Source organism: Haematobia irritans, chromosome 1, assembly GCF_050003625.1.
Source record: "Haematobia irritans isolate KBUSLIRL chromosome 1, ASM5000362v1, whole genome shotgun sequence".
NCBI classification, from domain to species: Eukaryota; Metazoa; Arthropoda; class Insecta; order Diptera; family Muscidae; genus Haematobia; species Haematobia irritans.
Genome location: NC_134397.1, coordinates 55832860 through 55850980, shown reverse-complemented (window position 1 = coordinate 55850980; position 18121 = coordinate 55832860). Strand labels below are relative to the sequence as shown.

General features: G+C 33.2%; 4 protein-coding genes across 6 annotated transcripts; 1 reads left to right on the top strand and 3 right to left on the bottom strand.

The window, feature by feature from the left end:
- Positions 1-426: 426 nt before the first annotated feature.
- p23 (cytosolic prostaglandin E synthase) lies at positions 427-3394 on the bottom strand. The gene is made up of 4 exons (XM_075290392.1): positions 3222-3394; positions 1448-1534; positions 1134-1390; positions 427-690 (listed from the first exon to the last, which is right to left on the bottom strand). The coding sequence occupies exons 1-4, from the start codon at positions 3236-3238 to the stop codon at positions 509-511; spliced, it is 543 nt and encodes a 180-aa protein (XP_075146507.1). The 5' UTR covers positions 3239-3394; the 3' UTR covers positions 427-508.
- A 1082-nt stretch (positions 3395-4476) lies between these two features.
- COX5A (Cytochrome c oxidase subunit 5A) lies at positions 4477-5313 on the top strand. Its single transcript, XM_075290391.1, has 2 exons — positions 4477-4626; positions 4709-5313. The coding sequence occupies exon 2, from the start codon at positions 4710-4712 to the stop codon at positions 5151-5153; it is 444 nt and encodes a 147-aa protein (XP_075146506.1). The 5' UTR covers positions 4477-4626; position 4709; the 3' UTR covers positions 5154-5313.
- A 984-nt stretch (positions 5314-6297) lies between these two features.
- LOC142220950 (uncharacterized) lies at positions 6298-7217 on the bottom strand. The gene is made up of 3 exons (XM_075290390.1): positions 7056-7217; positions 6730-7001; positions 6298-6675 (listed from the first exon to the last, which is right to left on the bottom strand). The coding sequence occupies exons 1-3, from the start codon at positions 7120-7122 to the stop codon at positions 6463-6465; spliced, it is 552 nt and encodes a 183-aa protein (XP_075146505.1). The 5' UTR covers positions 7123-7217; the 3' UTR covers positions 6298-6462.
- A 640-nt stretch (positions 7218-7857) lies between these two features.
- On the bottom strand, positions 7858-13951 carry Kyat (Kynurenine aminotransferase). 3 transcript variants are annotated; one of them, XM_075290388.1, is made up of 7 exons: positions 13830-13898; positions 13466-13592; positions 13132-13319; positions 12924-13074; positions 8883-9119; positions 8227-8824; positions 7858-8167 (listed from the first exon to the last, which is right to left on the bottom strand). In XM_075290388.1, exons 3-7 carry the CDS (start codon positions 13317-13319, stop codon positions 7947-7949), a joined length of 1395 nt encoding a protein of 464 aa, XP_075146503.1. In that variant the 5' UTR covers positions 13466-13592; positions 13830-13898; the 3' UTR covers positions 7858-7946. The 3 variants fall into 3 exon arrangements, with proteins under 3 accessions (XP_075146503.1, XP_075146504.1, XP_075146502.1); XM_075290389.1 differs by lacking the exon at positions 13466-13592 and having other exon boundaries at positions 13830-13951; XM_075290387.1 differs by lacking the exon at positions 13830-13898 and having other exon boundaries at positions 13466-13717.
- Positions 13952-18121: the final 4170 nt, after the last annotated feature.

Sequence of the window (18121 nt, the reverse complement as noted above, 5' to 3'; positions counted from 1 at the left end):
TATTTACAGGAAACACACAATATTTAAGGAATACAAATTAAGAAAGCCTTTGAGAAAATATGTAGTATGTCTTTTAGTAACAAAAAAAGAAGTAAAACAAAAAAATGTGAACTTAGAAATTCATACATAAAAACAAATTGAAATGCTTGCAAAATAAAAATTTTGTTTGGTGATCCTTTGTTATATGTAAGATGTTATTGAACAATGCTGAAGCATATATGTATGTATGTATGTGTATCTTATGTAAGAATAATTTAAATATAAATATCTTGTTTATTTATATAAGTGATTGGTATGTTTTCTTTTTGTTTTTAAGAAATGTGTGTATATATTTTTTTTTCTTCTTTTCCTTTCCGTAGTCAACATATTTTTTTGTTTATGTATTTTTCAAAGTGAAAATTCCCACAAAAATTAATTTAAAAGCAATTAATGTTCATGCTATTAATATTAAGAGAAGTTTATGTATATAAAGACTGTTTTTTATGTTTAACATAATTTGGCTGTTAAACTATTTTTGTTCATCTTTCTTTTCTCCATCTTTATTGTCGTCGTCATCTTCATCATTCTGTGACAGACTAGGAATATTGTCATCGGAATCGTCATCATCATCTACATTAAAATCATCAAATCTGGCACCCATATCACTGCCCGCAAGCATATCGTTGAACATGTAGTTATCACCTCCCATATCTGCGAATATAGAGAGAAAAGTTTGTCATAATTTTGGGTTCTGCTATTAAAAGTTAATATCAAAAATAGTAACTAGCATTAAACTTTTAGCCGAGGTCTAATTAACACATAGAATTTATTCGCCCGTATTCGACCATTTAAAATTTTTAAATTCTCTCCTAATTGTACTATAAACTAGTTTCGCCCGGGTCGAATAGACACTGCTGCAGAAAATCTTTATTAATTTATACACATACATGTAAAATTGTGGTTCAAAATAAAGCCAATCTTTACTAAATAGAGACTATTGAGATCACATTTAGCAATACCGTATTGATCATTTAGTTCCACGAATTACGTCTCTATGTTCTGTTTTCGCAGCGAAAATTGGTATACCACGATTATGTTTTTTTTAAATTTCCAATATAATTACTACAATTTAATTAAAATTTTATATAACATACCATCTTCATCATCGGACTCATTTTTCCATTTGGTGAAATTAGCTTTAAGGAAGTGTAATTTGGTTTTATCATTGGTTAAGGATTTCCAGTAAGGACCAGATTCTTTTTTGTATATGGTAAATTCAAGGCAACGTCCAATGTTTTTACTCGACACTTTCTCTGGATTGATGGGATGCAAAAAGTTTAATGTGACTTCATATTTCTTATTGGCATCCAAGGCATTGGTGCCCTTGAATGTGAAACTGTTTTCTGTAACGCTATAAGAAAAGTTTTCAATTGAATATATTTATTTTATTAAGTCAAATTGTCTTTACCTGTGTTCTATATCTTTGCATTCAACATCGATAATTACAAAAAGCAAGTCATTTCTTTGGGCCCAAGAAACTGGTGGTGGTACTGTGCTATAATTATAAAAAAAAAACAATAAAAATGGTAAATTGACAAAATTTTGCTGAAATTGGAATTTTGATTTATTTAACGAATATTTTTTTATAGCTGTAACTGCTGATGTAAAATGAATAAATCTCGTTTTGGGTATAAAATCGGCAAAAAGAATCAATTTTAATGTCTACTATTGTAGAAATTTAAAAAAGATATTTGAAAATTAATTGCACATTATCATCGTTATAAACAAACATGATGAAGAGTACTGATCCAAGAATGGCGCCCTGGGGTATTCCAGTTGTTTTTTTATTATTTTATTTTATTTTATTTTCATTATGTAATTTGAAGCCACATAGCTTCCAATTTATGTAAATTACAATGGACTACTAACCGTGACTAAAGTATAGAGAAAGTAAAACTACGATGAAATCATTCCAGCATTAAACCAGTTAAAGGAATAGAATAAGAAAAAGGTATTTGAAAATCAATTGCACGTTATCATCGTTATAAACAAATATGATGAAGAGCACTGGTCCAAGAATGGCGCCCTGGGGTACTCCAGTTGTTTTTTTTCTAGGCCTAGAGAAAGTAAAACTACGATGAAATCATTCCAGCATTAAACCAGTTAAAGGAATAGAAGTATTTCATGTAGTCCTGAAACCACATTGAACTTTCCAAAGTAAATAATTATATATCAAATGTTCAATCAACTGCTTCTTTAATACCTACTAGACGACCCTGGACAAAATGGGCAGTAGTTCAATTATTCGTTAGAAATGTAATTTGGTTTTATTGGACGTGTTTTAGAAGTTTTCAATACGAGTGGGAACTCAGACTTCATAATGATGGTATTGACAATGCGAAGAAAATAGTCAGTATTATTGCGTTTGTAATCCTTTTTGTACAATATACCTATAGTTTGAAGTAATTGAATTAAAATTAAGCAAAAAAAAAATGAAAATATTACACACACCCTTCACGCTATATAATTTAACCTAAAATTCCTCTTCAATGCGCTAGATACAAGGGTTTATCGAAAGTCCTAGTTTTTAAATTTGAATATAGTCCTTTATAGAGGATCCCCATATAGTTTTGTCATGGCAACACTGCACGAAAAAAAAAACAAACGATATAGCGGCATAACACCAAACACTAGCGCAAACACACAAATAAAGAACCCGCACAACAGCCTCAAATGGTATTCGACAATATGCCAAATGACACAGACAACATAACCTCAACATCATAAAATATTTTCGATTTCAATTTCTATGCAATATAAATCCAAAGGAAATTGACTTTAAATATATTAACAGGAAGTGTGTTACTTTGTAACTGGCACTTTTACTATCGTATAACAACAACAAAAAGCATGTGTAAAATAGAGCAAAATCAATATATCGAAGCCGGGCACAGAGAACACGCGTTTATTTCGAGGTGGTGAGAGATATTTTGTGAACATAAAACTTCGCCTCCAGTTATCAATATTATCCGGGTCAAAAATCCCTAATGAATACGACTGCAATTAGATTATCGCATGCACAGTAATAACGATCATAGAAACATAAATTAGGGTTTAGTAACCTACCGCCCTGATTAATGAATATGCACTTAAATCATCGTGTTGAGCGACGCACAAAGGTCTTCAATATTGAATGATTAATTGTTATCTTAATTCTAAAGTGTTTTATATAAAATACATACCCTGCAGTGGGAGCCATTTTCAATTATTGGAAAATATTTAGAGTGGTGTTGTTGGAGAAATATCAAAGTCTTCTTTTGCCCAAAACTAACAAAAAATTCAACGCCTTTTGTTAAAGTTGGGAAGAATGAATTTTGCACCCCGTCAGTGTTGCCGAGTCAAACTGAACTTGTTGTCAAATGTGTAGGGCTACCATACCTGACATAATTCAACGTAATGTAAGGACGAGTAATCAAAGTGGTGCGTTAACGTATATAGGTATTTCACACGAACTTACTCCCAAGGAACACTTACGTTCGACTGTAACGTCAAGTGACTACACTCAAATTTATTTCTGACAGCATAATGGATATGAGTATCTCGAATTATGTTATGAGCCTTTGAATTTATACTAAAATGCCATGATCACAATTCAGTAAAGTACTACACATGTGAACAACTGAATCGCAAATGCATATAAATCAACTCACTGCCAACAAACAAAATAATATAAAATTTAAACGATAATGCGGCCAATCTATATTATCTATGAAGCAATTATCGATTTGGAACTTATCCGAGACTAATCTTAAGGTGAGTATTAACAGTCAATTTCTCATATCCGAAACGATTTCTTTCTTTCGTCTGAGATGCCCAAAACAGCTGAATTTATGAATGAAATTTAGCTGTTTGGCATTTCTGTCGAACGAAAGCGTTATGAGAAATTGGCTGTAAGTTCGAGTTTAAGGTGAGTATAATTTTATATTGTTTTTACTGATTTGTTTTTGATTTTAGCGGCTAAACTCGAACTTAATACCAACCTTTAAGGTTTACGCGCAGCTCATAATGTTAGTTTATCTGTACGATAACGCCTGAGTCCAAATTTTCGAGACATATACCAAATGTTGGTCACATCATAAATTATGTTTGACATAATCGATACTTTAACTTGTTAATGTGATCGCTCCAATTCTTTAAATACAAAGACATTTCATTCGATACAAACTTATAAAATGAACGGCGCATTATGCGCCGTCCTGACTATAAGTTTTTCCGTGCAATATCGATATTTGGTATATGTGCCACACGAACACTGTCGTCCGAATAAACTTATAATAGAACGATGCATTATACACAGTACAGAATACACTTCAGACACATGTACATAATGTTCAAATAGAATCATAAACCGTATTTTTGTCAAAAATTTCATAACATTTGCACTTTTGTTATTCTAATCTAAGCACCACATTACATAAATATGTTGAGGATTTGTTTACGCAACGCTCCTTTACCTTACGTTACGACATTTCCAATTAAATTCGTTCAATTCCATCGTTCCCTTTGTCAGAAGGTCTTTTTGACATTTGTTATTCTCTAATTCTCTATAGTGTGGAATTTTCTTAACGCGAACTGCAGACTACTCAGGTAGAGTCACCGATTACTTAACATTTTTCAATAAAAATTATTAATTTTTTTATAATTTCGATATCAAAATTATTTCATACAGAATGTTCCGTCTTGCTGCAAGCCAACTTGCTAACATTGCCCGTAGCTCCATCGGCGTAACCAGCCGTGTTGGTGTTGTACGTGCTTCCCATCATGAAATTCCTGCCGAGGAATTCGATAAGCAATATGAGGATTACTTCAACCGCAAAGATATCGATGGCTGGGAGGTTCGCAAGGGCATGAATGATTTGTTGGGTATGGATTTGGTGCCTGCTCCAAATATTGTTGATGCTGGTTTGAAGGCTTGCCGTCGTGTCAACGACATCGCTTTGGCCATCAGATGGTTGGAAGGCGTTAAAGACAAGTGCGGTGACAAAACCTCTGAAATTTATCCTTATATCTTAAACCACATTCGTCCCACCCTCACCGAACTCGGTATTCCAACTCCCGAAGAATTGAATTATGATAAACCAGAATTGGCTCTTAAGTCTGTGTTTGACATGTAAAAATTTTGTGAGAATGGTCGATGATGAGAATCATCATTCAAAATAATTTAGTTTAATTAAACAAAATAATTTGTGAAAATGGAAAGACGCTTAGGAGGTTTTGGAAAAAAGGAAAAAAAAATATCCTGGAAACAATAAAGCGTACGGCTGTAAAAACATATAGGAGCTCTCTAATGTTTTTTTCTTATGTAATCGTTATTGGTGTGCGTTGGTTTGTTTGTGTGTTCCTTGATGGGAAGCTTGTCAAAAGCAAATTTAAAAAAGTAAGGTTATGTTTTGATTATGACAAATTCTATTAAAGATAGTAAACATTAGTTTTATTAACTACTATGGTTATTTTGAAGGTAAAAATTGCATATATTTTAAGAAAGTGTCGAATGAAAACGATGAAATTTTAGTAACGAACGTTAGAATATTTAGGTCACCGGTATATACAAACCATATGATTGCTTTTTGGATCTGTTTATATTTCATCCGATCAATTTGCCAATAATAATTTTTAATAATTTAAAAAAAAACTGATTTCTCACCAAATCGCTTCATATTTATTTTAAAATTTTGAGGGACGTTATAGAAATCATCCCGTTGTTGGATACAAAGTAATGTATTTCATATTTTTCGCAAGTATATTTTTTAAGTTCCATTTAAAAATGGCTTTAAAACAAAAACACAATGAGAAATAATATAACATGGTTTTTATCGAAACTGGCGTCAAAGAAATACGATTTTAGAAGAATATTGTGAGTGTGATTTGAAATTCCTAAAACATTAAAAATATTTCAAAATATAACGCTAAAAATATATCTCATATACATATGTGTGTAATTAAATAAAAAGGACTCTTCCTTGAAATAAATTACAGCATAAGTTCCCAAAATTGAGCTTTTGAATAGTGATCATGAATAAAATCGTGAGCATGATTGATTGTGACTTGATAATATAGTAACATACATTAGAAATATACTTCCTGATGGGCATAAATGAAAAGTAAAAAATATGAAAAAGGAGGCATGTATAGGGTTTTTTTCGGGATCCCGTTCCTGGGAATTCCTCATTTTTTTGCTCCCGCATTCCCACACTAAATTCCCGGTAAGTTTTCTTTGCAGTATTTTATATAAAATGGAGGGATAAAAATGTCAACAAATGTACTTCATATTTTTTGAAAGTATATTTTTGATGGTTCCATCTAAATATGTTTCGAGCTATTCCTTGTGCTATCAAAATATAAAAATTAATTTCTGCATATGTGTGTATACTATTTTTTCCAAGGCAATGATTTTAGAGATGTTACAATTTAAATCAGAAGCATTCATTTGAAAGGCCGTCTATAGATACACTGGCGTTGTCGGGAAAAATGTACTCCGTTACCAATAATCTTTTTCCATTTTGAACGAGTCATATAACCTCGACCAACGGTAGAAGATTTTCCATAGATATCCAAAACTTCCTTGGATAACACCGTTGTATATCGCCTGGGTGACAACATCAAGAAACGAGAACTTTTACTTTCCAAATTAACTAGCTAAATAAAGCGAAGATAAATATTGATTCACATTTTGAAATAGCAAAAGCTAACCTTCTTGGGCAAACTCTGTTTGCGCCTAGTTAAACTATGATTTGTAGGCGTCGAAGAGAATGTTCGTATTGTGTCGTTTACTTTTGTAGCCACATCGCGGAAACTGAAAGGAAGACGTACCACATTATTTGCTATAGAAATTACGCCTATATTTTTCCCCGCATGTAAGGCATTGGTGAGATCTTTGCGGATATCTGTAATACTATTGAAACCTTCCGTTGCCCTGGACAAATAGTTTTGAACATCAATACACAAATTTTCGATGGTTTCACCTGCAAGTATGTGATAAATAACTCGATTGCACTTTTGAATTACTCTCAACTGACATGAATTTGGTTTATGGCTAAGAATCTCCACAACATGGGGCAATATTACTGGATTTAAGTTTTTCATTTCAATATTTGTTAACAATTTTATAACTTTTTCTTTTGACAGAAAAATTAAAAAATATTTGTATAACAGTAAAAAAAAAAAAACAAAAAACTAATTTGATTTATTAATGAAAATGTGCCTCCCAGATATACTTGTTCTAGACACCAATTTGTATTCACTGATTGGCTCAGTGTCATCTTCTATGGTAATATAACTATGGCCGATTGCAAATTGTTCTGTTCTGTTGATCGCATTTGCGAGCTTTTAGTGATATTAGAGTCCAGGTATATACAAATAAACTATTTGCGGCTAAAAAATTTGCTTTAAAATTTAAAAATATTATTTTACAATTGAAAATATTTTCAAATTCAATTAAAATTTTAGTTTAGAACATACTTTTGTCTGTGTGGTGACTTACATCCTGTTTCTGTATGCCGAACGAGCTCAATCGTTCGACTTCCAGACCAAGCGGGTTTTTTCTTTCTCTTTTATTCTTTGTAGGACTTGACGAATATTACCATTGATATAACTCAATTACACAGTATGTAGTTTTTGTCTATCATAATGGACTGAATAGTCTAGTGAGCCTAAAAATAAATCGGACTGCCACTTTAACTTTTGTTACCCAATAACTTTAATTTTTGTTCCCATTTAATTGGAACCTACTGGGTTCTTCCCTCATTTGTGTACGGGAAAGGCAAATATCTGATTGTGTTTCTTTAAGATATAACAAACATATAGTGCAAATAACACAAATTACCCATTCACAATTTTATTGCAAATATATAAATTCCTATTTATATGAATAGAACATCTACCAACATATTATTTATATAGGGAGTGTCTTAGTTATTTTTCAGTTTTTCCAACAATTGGGAAGCTTTCTCGAGATTATCTTGTTTTTTAATGAAACAATAACGAACAAAATTTTCACCCAATTTCTTGTGTTCTTCATTGTAAAATGCACTAGGGGGAATGCCCTGCAAACCCATATTTTTGGTCATCCATTTGGTAAATTTATAATCACGATATTTATCAGGTTCCGAGTTAATGTCAATTTTCTTCTCTGTAATCAAAGAAATATCATTAATAAGAACTTTCGCATATGAAATATTTTGAGCCTACCTAATTGTGTCCAATCGGCCAACATGAAATAACCACCTTCTGGTATAGTAGGTTTCATTCCAGCATCAGTTAAAAATTTTGCCATGAAATCTCTTTTAATCTGTAATTCCCTTGGTAAGCTATGGAAGAAACATTCAGGACTATCCAAACGTGTCATTTCCAATTCAAAGCCTCTGGCCACAGCTTCTTGCAAAGGTGTAGGACATGTATATACGGAATTTTGATGGACCATTTGTAAATTTCTTATTAAATTAGCTGGACCATAAGCCCATCCAGTTTTCCAGCCTGTGACGGAGAAAGTTTTGCCAGCCGATCCAATAGTTATGGTACGTTCCCACATATCTGGTAAAGTGCAAATGCGTATATGCTCATTGCCATCGAAAACCATCCACTCATAGACTTCATCCGACAGACAAAGGACATTCCATTTTTTACATAAATCTGCTATGAGATTTAGCTCGTTGCGATTGAATATTTTACCAATGGGATTATGAGGTGTATTTAAAATAATCATTTTAGTTTTATTAGTGAACATTTTTTTCAATTCCTCTTCGTCTAGAACCCAGTCGGCTGAGGAAATGGTACCTTCGGTTTTTTTCTGTAAAAAAATCATAATTTTATATTTCTACTTGTCTACGTTATATGTACAAACATACCGGTTTTAGAGGTATAAATTTTGGTATACCTCCTGCCATTTTAACCATTGGTTCATAACAATCGAAGAAAGGTTCGATGATGATTACTTCATCACCAACATCAACATGACCCATTATGGCCGAGTATAAAGCCTCATAAGCTCCAGATGTAATAAGTATTTCACTCAACGGATTTAATTCGCGTTTCAAGAGCTTGGAATATAACTTACCAATGGCTTGTACCAAACGCATATGGCCCTGAAAATTATAAAAATATATAAAACTAAAAAAATAGCTTTAAAAATAGCAGTCAGAAATAACATTAGATGGCATGATCGCACACGGCTCCTCCAAAGGTTTTTTTTTTGTCGAAACTGGCTTCAAAGAAATACGATTTTAGAGCTGAAGAAAATTGTAAGTGTGATTTGAAATTCTTATAACATTAACCACCAGTTTCATGAAGATCCGTTAGTGCTACGATAGTTTACGAACTTTTACATCGTTGTATGGATATATCTGTCATCTTGCCTATATATTCTATTTGCCAGTTAGGAACTTGACTGCTGAAAATTTTTCAGTTAAAGTTAACCGGAAAGAAGATATTAGCAATTCACTTCATGTTAACTGGGAGTTAAAGACTAACGGATCTACATGAAAATGGCCGTAAAAATATTTAAAACTATATCTCATGTATGTGCGTAATTAAATAAAAAGGACTCTTCCTTGAAATAAATTACTGCATAAGTTCCCAAAATTGAGCTTTTGAATATAGAGCATGAATAAAATCGTGAGTATGATTGTTTGTGACTTGATAATATGGTGACTTACGCTAGAAATATACTTCCTGAGTGCGCATAATTGAACAAAAATAAAAATATATTTAAAAAGAGACATGTAGTATAATCATCATTGTGACACCACAAGTGGTTAAGTTTTGTATAACTAAGCTATTTTATCTCATTCTAAGGGTTAGTGCCACCTAAGCCCTTTATTTCTCTCTTACTAGACTATTCAGGTCTTAGGTGGGGAACCTCTTTATTATAAATGAATGCCCGATTTCATATTTTGCTCTATGTCAAGGGACGTCTTCTTTATATAGCCGAGTCAAAACGGCGTTTCTGATAACCATGAAAGAACTTTGAAATGATTTGAAACACTCAAAGGAAAACTTCTTAGCATTTGAAATAGATCCATAGATCACAAATTCATAAAAAGTCTTAAAAATTAAGTTCGTTAGAAGAAAGCATATAAAAAATTATTACATTCTGCTGAAAAAAGTTGCGTTTATTTCACTTGTAATAAAATAATTTGTGTTTGGATTTTTGAAATTTTCCTTTTGCAGATAAAGATTTTCGCTATTTATCACTTAATTCTGAAAGCAGAATCCATCATTCTAGGCCGGAATCAACCATATTAAGTGATGATATTCATTTATCACAAACTTGAACTTAGTCTTTATAATGCTTAACTTAGAAAAAGCAAGCTCGGCATAAACACTCCTGTGCGTTGGCATAATCCCATTTGTATGCCATGCTTTTTTTTGAGAGGTTCAAAAGATTTTAATTCTTTTTCTTCATCGTTGAAAAAAATTTCTATTACATCAAACCTAACCTATCGCTAAGTTTCAAGATTTTATATTCTGGGACTTCGAAAATAGTTTAGTGGCCATTAAACAGTGATTGGCGTTTAAAACCTTTAAAATATGTAGAAAGTTTTCGTTGTAGTTGTTCGACATAATCTGCTATGTATTTTAATGTGACCTTGCTAAGTCCATAAAATGAAAAACCAATATGGAAAGGGCTAGAAAAAATAAAAAAGAGCCAGAAAAGGGCCAAAAAAGATGCTCTTTAGTGCCAGTAACGGCAACTTCTAGAAACCGTAGTTTTTATTCGATTTGTCAACCACAAATGGGAGTGCCGAAAATTGAATGAATCGGTCCATGTTTTGGTATAGCCCCCATATAAACCCATCCCCCGAATTTGGGTCTTGGGCTTCTAGAAACCTTTTTCTAGACCATAAAGAGGTGTGCCGAAAATGGGGTGTATCGGTCCATGTTTTTATATAGCCCCCATATAGACCGATCTCCCGATTTTACTTCTTGGGCTTCTAGAGTCTGTATTTTTAATCCAATTGACCTGAAATTTGAAATCTAGAGGTACTCTAGGACCCAAGACGTGTGCTGAAAATGGTGAGTACCGGTCCATGGTTTGATATAGCCACCATATAGACCGATCACCCGATTTTATTTCTTGGTCTTCTAGAGTCTGTAATTTTTACCCAATTTGCCTCAAATCGGAAATCTAGAGGTATTCTACGCCCAAAGAAATTTGTTAGTAGGGACAGCAGAAAAGTCTGCTGAAAAAGGGACAGCAGTCATTTTTTGCTGAAATAGCAAACATTTCCTGCTATTTTTTAAGCTCGATTAGACTAAAACATGTTTTATTTTTGTTAAAACGAATAAAAATGTCAACTTGGGAGCTATCCTAACATAATTAAAACAATATTTTATGAATATCTGTAGTATTTGACCACAAATCGGAATATTTATCGAATTGAGGCATAACAGCAAACAAAATGTTTGCTGATCGTATTTAGGAACTTGTAAGTATATTACAGGAGAAAAATATACCAAAAACTATTTTTGGTTCTTAAATATGCTTTGGGGAAAAATGTATAACATAAATATTTTATAAATTGTTGTTCATTAGGCCCTGAAGTACAAAAATGTAACAGCAGACATCGACTGCTGTTTTTAGCAGACTTTTTTCTATGAGTGTAGGACTTTAAGAAGGTGTGCCGAAAATGGTGAGTATCGGTCCATGTTTTGATATAGCCCCCATATAGATCGATCTCCCGATTTTACTTCTTGGGCTTCTAGAATCCGTAGTTTTTACCCCATTTGCCTGAAATTGGAAAGGGGTGTGCCGAATATATTGAGTGTCGGTACAGTTTTTGATATAGCCCCCTTATAAACCGGCCCTCCAATTTGGGGTCTAGATTCTAGAACTACAATTAAATGTGCTGAATACTCTGTGTATCTTTCTATGTTTTGGTATAGCCCCCATTACACCGAACTCCCGATTTAACTTCTAGGGTTTCTAGAAATTGTAGTTTTTATCCGACTTGCCACAAATTGAAAATATACTGGCATTTTAGACCCATAACAAAGTGTATATGATTTAGTTTTATCGGTCCATTTGGTAAGACCGATTTCACTATTGAGGGTATAGAAGGCGCACTGATCATGAAAATTGCTTGAAACTGAATGCAAGATTTTACTTCTCGTAATCCACAGATTATAGATTTCAAATCAAGGCGTTATTTCATCATTTTCTTGCACACTTAGGTTAGGTTAGCTGGCAGCCCGATGTATCAGGCTCACTTAGACTATTCATTTCATTGTGATACCACATTGGTGAACTTCTCTCTTATCACTGAGTGCTGCCCGATTCCATGTTAAGCTCAATGACAAGGGACCTCCTTTTTATAGCCGAGTCCGAACGGCGTTCCAGATTGCAGTGAAACCACTATGAGAAGTTTTGAGACGCTCAGTAATATCACCAGCATTACTGAGGTGAGATAATCCACCGCAGAAAAACTTTTTGGTGTTCGGTCGGAGCAGAAATCGAACCCACGACCTTGTGTATGCAAGGCGGGCATGCTAACCATTGCACCATGGTGGCTCCCTTCTTGCACACTTACAAGAGATGTTTATGATTCCTGCACACTTACAAGAGATGTTTATGATTCCTCTAAAACTCAAACAAAAAATGGTTCTTATAAATTCAGAATCTGATCTAGTCTTCATAGGTAAAATCTTTACATTTATCTGTGGGAAGCGTACTGGTTGATCTGATCTGCTTGGGAAAATATCTTTCATCAAAACCCCCCCCCCCCCCCCTTAATTTTCAAAGGAAACTATTATATTTGATTCATGGTGGTGGGTATTTAAGACTGGGCCCGGCCGAACTTACTAGTGTATATACTTGTTACTAATAAATGCGTCTACTCTTTATCTTGCTTTTAATCTACAAAAATGATTATGATTTTAGTTAAACTTACGAATCCTCTTGTATATTGGTGTAATAGGGGATTTGAATCTTTGGCAATATCTGCCAAAGCATTAGTAACATATTCGGGAGCAGCATCATCGGGGAAACCTTGACCCAAATTTAAGGGTTTATATTCCATAGCAAGGGCAATATATTCATTCCTAAAAATACATTGAATTTTATATTTCTTATAAATTATGAAATAATTATAATATTACCAAACGCTTGGAGCACTCCCCTGCAATCTTTTAGGTAAATCGAATTTATCCATGCTTGATCCGCTTGAACTGTAGCTGCGTTTATTTACACTATCGTGTTGAACTAAAACCAAACGATGGCACAGGTTTTGTTGGCAATGTGGCTTTCTTATAAATATTCTACTCTTATTCACAAGTTGTCTAAACATCTGGAAGAGAAAATTATTGAAAGTAATGTTAAAAACAAGCAACAAAAAACTACTCAACTCAATTTCGAGTGAGTTGACTGTTTTCAAACTTTTACATGGCATTTTTGTGAGATAAGATCTGACCACTAAACACTGATAGGACTTACATTTGATTCTCTAAACTAGTATCACAATGAATTAAATGCACTTCGTTGTTGTGGTTTATATTAAAATGTAAAACTAAAAGCAAGAATACCAGTTTATCTAATTATTCGTATTGCTATTGCATAACAGCTTCGTAACGTAAGATATGCGAATGGCCAGTCGCAAATTCAGAACAGCAACAAATATAAAAAAACATTAGAATATAAACAAATTAGTAACAAAAGATACCGGGGAAAAGGGGACTTGTTTTTAAGAACTATCAGCCAATTTCATTTGAAGACAATCTCTAATTAATTGCAATGAGGATGTCATAGTTAAATTGCTTCATTGTTGCTTCTTTATTGTATGACATTTTTATAAACTTACAACAAAAAGCAATAATAATTATAATGCAAAATCCAAATTTGCCATTAACGAAGTCTTCTTCTTGTTTCCGAAACATATGATGTAGAATGTGACAGGTTGCCACTAGGATACACTTATAACCCTGGGTTGCCACATTAATAAATGGATACATATGAGGTATATTCGCGCACTTTTGCATTAAAAATGACTTGACAGATGTTTATGGGCTTCTCACTAGATTTGCTTTAATTTGGCGTATATTATGTATTTGGAGTGCTGATTCCAGAAAAAAATAATAATTACCAGGGGAAGTACCAGAGTATTGAAATATAGCCATTGGAGGACAATTAAAAATTGTATATGTCTCCAATCAGTTATGCTCCAATTTGTTCATTGTCCCAAGTGCGTTCAATCACCGATTTGTATACCCTGCGCGACACTGTGGAACAGGGTATTATAAGTTAGTGCATATGTTTGTAACACCCAGAAGGAGACGAGATAGACACATGGTGTCTTTGGCAATAATGCTCAGGGTGGGTCCCTGAGTCGATATAACCATGTCCGTCTGTCCGTCCGTCCGTCTGTCTGTGAACACATTTTTGTGATCAAAGTCTAGGTCGCAATTTAGGTCCAATCGCCTTCAAATTTGGCACATGTTCCTAATTTGGATCAGAATAGAACCCTATTGATTTTGGAAGAAATCGGTTCAGATTTAGATATAGCTCCCATATATATCTTTCGCCCGATATGCACTAATATGGACCCAGCAGCCAGAGTTTAATACCGATTTGCTTAAAATTTTGTACAAACATAGCACTTAGTCGTATAGTCAAGTGTGCAAAATTTGATTGAAATCGGTTCAGATTTAGATATAGCTCCCATATATATCTTTCGCCCGATATGGACTTATATGGCCCCAGAAGCCAGATTTTTGGTCGAATTTGGTTGAAATTTTGCACTAGGAGTACAATTAGTAGTATAGTCAAGTGTGCAAAATTTGATTGAAATCGGTTCAGATTTAGATATAGCTCCCATATATATCTTTCTCCCGATATGGACTAATATGGTCCTACAAGCCAGATTTTTGGCCCAATTTGGTTGAAATTTTGCACAGGGAGTAGATTTAGCATTGTAGCTATGCGTGCCAAATTTGGTTGAAATCGATTCAGATTTAGATATAGCTCCCATATATATCTTTCGCCCGATATCACTTATATGGACCCAGAAGCCAGAGTTTTATCCCGATTAGCTTGAAATTTTGCACAAGGAGTACAATTGGTAGTATAGTCATATGTGCCAAATTTGATTGAAATCGGTTCAGATTTAGACATAGCTTCCATATATATTTTTCGCTCGATATGGACTTATATTGCCCCGAAGCCAGAGTTTTGGCCCAATTTAGTTGAAATTTTGCACTAGGAGTACAATTAGTAATATAGTCATGTGTGCCAAATTTGATTGAAATCGGTTCAGATTTAAATATAGCTCCCATATATATGTTTTTCTGATTTCGACAAAAATGGTCAAAATACCAACATTTTCCTTGTTAAATCGCCACTGCTTAGTCGAAAAGTTGTAAAAATGACTCTAATTTTCCTAAACTTCTAATACATATATATCGAGCGATAAATCATAAATAAACTTTTGCGAAGTTTCCTTAAAATTGCTTCAGATTTAAATGTTTCCCATATTTTTTTACTAACATTGTGTTCCACCCTAGTGCATTAGCCGACATAAATTTTGAGTCTATAGATTTTGTAAAAGTCTATCAAATTCTGTCCAAATCGAGTGATATTTAAATGTATGTATTTGGGGCAAACCTTTGTATATAGCCCCCAACACATTTGACGGAGGTGATATGGTTTCGAAAATTTAGATCTACAAAGTGGTGCAGGGTATAATATAGTCGGTCCCGTCCGACTTTAGACTTTCCTTACTTGTTTTATTTAAATATACACTAAACTGTAGCAGATATACGAAGAAAAAAGGTTTTGTGAAAAAAGTCCGTATCTAAAAAAATCGTTCGATTATAGTCTATATTTTACAGATCTTCCTCTCGCCTTTCGATAGAGGTATTTTATTGCCTTTTCCATTGTAATTCCGGACCCTATAAAGTACACCCATAGAAAAATTATTACCATATGGGCTCAAATCGATACGGTACGTTATTGATAGTTAGCCAACCCCGTATGGTGCAATATCAATACCAAACGGTACAGGCGGTACGCAAAGCTTGAAAGTACCATACGGTATTAAGAAAGTACCAATATGGTATTAAACACAAAGCCTAAGCGGTATTAATATTTATACCGTAAATGTATTGATGTATAAACAGTGCGGTATTACCAAATAATGCCAAACGGTAATGGGTTTTAATACAAACACAGTATTAATTATGGCAATAAATATTTAGTTTAATAAAACACAAGTAAAAATCTTTGTTTCTTTAATTCATTTAATACATAACATACATACATACACCTTATCATTTCTCCATGCAAAGTTTTTGTACCAATTCAGTTCCATGTCACACCTCAGGCACTGCATTCCACAAGTCGTCTGTTGTGGTATATGGATGGGTTTGGTATGTCACTTGGGCATCTAATAAAAGAACATTCGTAAACATTAATATTGCTAAAAATATTATACTTACTTATATTTCGCTATATTCACAGAATTAATTTTTTCTGTAGCCATGTTATCCCGAAATATAGTTCTTTACAACCCATATGAAAAAATAAACTACCAAGGCGACCAATTACATTTGGTCGCAACGGCTACATATCATATCTTACGGCGATGTGATTGTTAATACCATAATAATACCTGATGTAAATGATTTGATACAATGTGGTATCAAATTTAAAAGGTAACGCGAATCAATTTGTTAATACCACACGGTAATGGCCACGTACCGCGATTTTTCTACCAGTGTATATACATTCCTGGTCGTAGTAAAATTCTAAGTCGATCTAGCTATCCTATTGAAACTTGGCACAAGTAGTTGTTATTGATGTAGGCCTTATGTAGAGCTGTCATTCGATTCTTAAAAATCCCTGGATTCGGGATTTCAAAATATAGAATCCTTAGATCCCGGGATTTTTTTTCGGGATCCGGAAATTTTCGGGATTCTTTAAATATTTTAAGTAATAATAATCTACAGCGCCAAAAAATTTTATTAACAAAAAAAACAAAAACAACAACAAAAGAATATAAGAGTAAATTAAAAAACAATTTTAAATTGCTATCATACTTAACGAAAACTTAGACCAACTCAACATTGTGAAGAAATGAAAAACAAAAATAAATAAAAAAGCCATTTCATATCGCTATCTTACTCAGCAAAAACAAAAAAAATATTATGACAAAAATAAATAAAAAAGCCATTTCATATCGCTATCTTACTCAGCAAAACATCTTAAGGATTAGGCGTATTTTCGTATACTTGTTATAATCCTTTTGTACTTCATCGATTTAAGTAAATATATCAAGGCATCTAAATTTTTATCAGATAAACGCGATCTTGTGTTTACACTGAATAAACAATTATAAAAAGCCACAATTATAACAAATTGGAATTATTTTTTCGGGATCCCGAAAAATCCCGGGAGACAGCCCTAGTCTGATGGTATTGCAAATGTTCCAAATCGAGCCACTTTTATGTATAGCCCTCATATAAACCCATCGCCACATTTCAAATCCCGGTACTCGGGATCCCGGGATTTTGGAACGGGATTTATCCCGGGTGACAGCCCTAGTCTGATGGTTTTGCAAGTGTGCCAAATCGAGGCATTTTAATGTATAGGCCCCATATAAATCCAACGCCACTTTTATTATGGAGCCTCCTGGCAAAATCATCCGATCCGGTTGAAATTTGATACGTGATATCGGTTTAGGCCTTCTAACAACTATACAATAATTTAGGCAGTTCTGGTCAAAGCCTGTGTATTCACTATTGGGAATTTCCCCCAAATTGGGGATATTTTTCGTAGATGGGGACTAAATTTTTGAGCTTGGGGAAATTTCCGTAAATTTGTCGGTTTTTGTGGGATTTTTTTCGAAATAGGTTCAGTATAATAAATAATACAGAAAAAAATCACGAAAATTTTTCCAATTAAAATTTTTAATTGAGCTTAAACAATATTCAATAAAAATTGTAATTGATTCAACAAATTTTTTAATTGAATTTTTTTTTTAAATCAATAACAAAAATTAATAGTATCAATTAATTTTTTAATTGGATCAATTAATTTTTTAAATTGACTTTCAATTAATTTTTTAATTGATACTATCATTTCTGTGATTGAAAACAT

Excerpts from the sequence above, each read along its gene's own strand:
- p23 (XM_075290392.1), bottom strand. Across the intron at positions 1,391-1,447 it reads TGCAAAGATATAGAACACAG|CGTTACAGAAAACAGTTTCA; the intron begins GTAAAGACAATT and ends CTTTTCTTATAG. Across the intron at positions 691-1,133 it reads TGAGTCCGATGATGAAGATG|ATATGGGAGGTGATAACTAC; the intron begins GTATGTTATATA and ends CTATATTCGCAG.
- COX5A (XM_075290391.1), top strand. The coding sequence starts at position 4,710 with ATGTTCCGTCTTGCTGCAAGCCAACTTGCTAACATTGCCCGTAGCTCC.
- LOC142220950 (XM_075290390.1), bottom strand. The coding sequence starts at position 7,122 with ATGAAAAACTTAAATCCAGTAATATTGCCCCATGTTGTGGAGATTCTT. Across the intron at positions 7,002-7,055 it reads TAGCCATAAACCAAATTCAT|GTGAAACCATCGAAAATTTG; the intron begins GTCAGTTGAGAG and ends ACATACTTGCAG. Across the intron at positions 6,676-6,729 it reads AACAGAGTTTGCCCAAGAAG|CTAGTTAATTTGGAAAGTAA; the intron begins GTTAGCTTTTGC and ends CGCTTTATTTAG.
- Kyat (XM_075290389.1), bottom strand. The coding sequence starts at position 13,319 with ATGTTTAGACAACTTGTGAATAAGAGTAGAATATTTATAAGAAAGCCA. Across the intron at positions 9,120-12,923 it reads ACCAATATACAAGAGGATTC|GGCCATATGCGTTTGGTACA; the intron begins GTAAGTTTAACT and ends TATAATTTTCAG. Across the intron at positions 8,168-8,226 it reads GGCCGATTGGACACAATTAG|AGAAGAAAATTGACATTAAC; the intron begins GTAGGCTCAAAA and ends CTTTGATTACAG.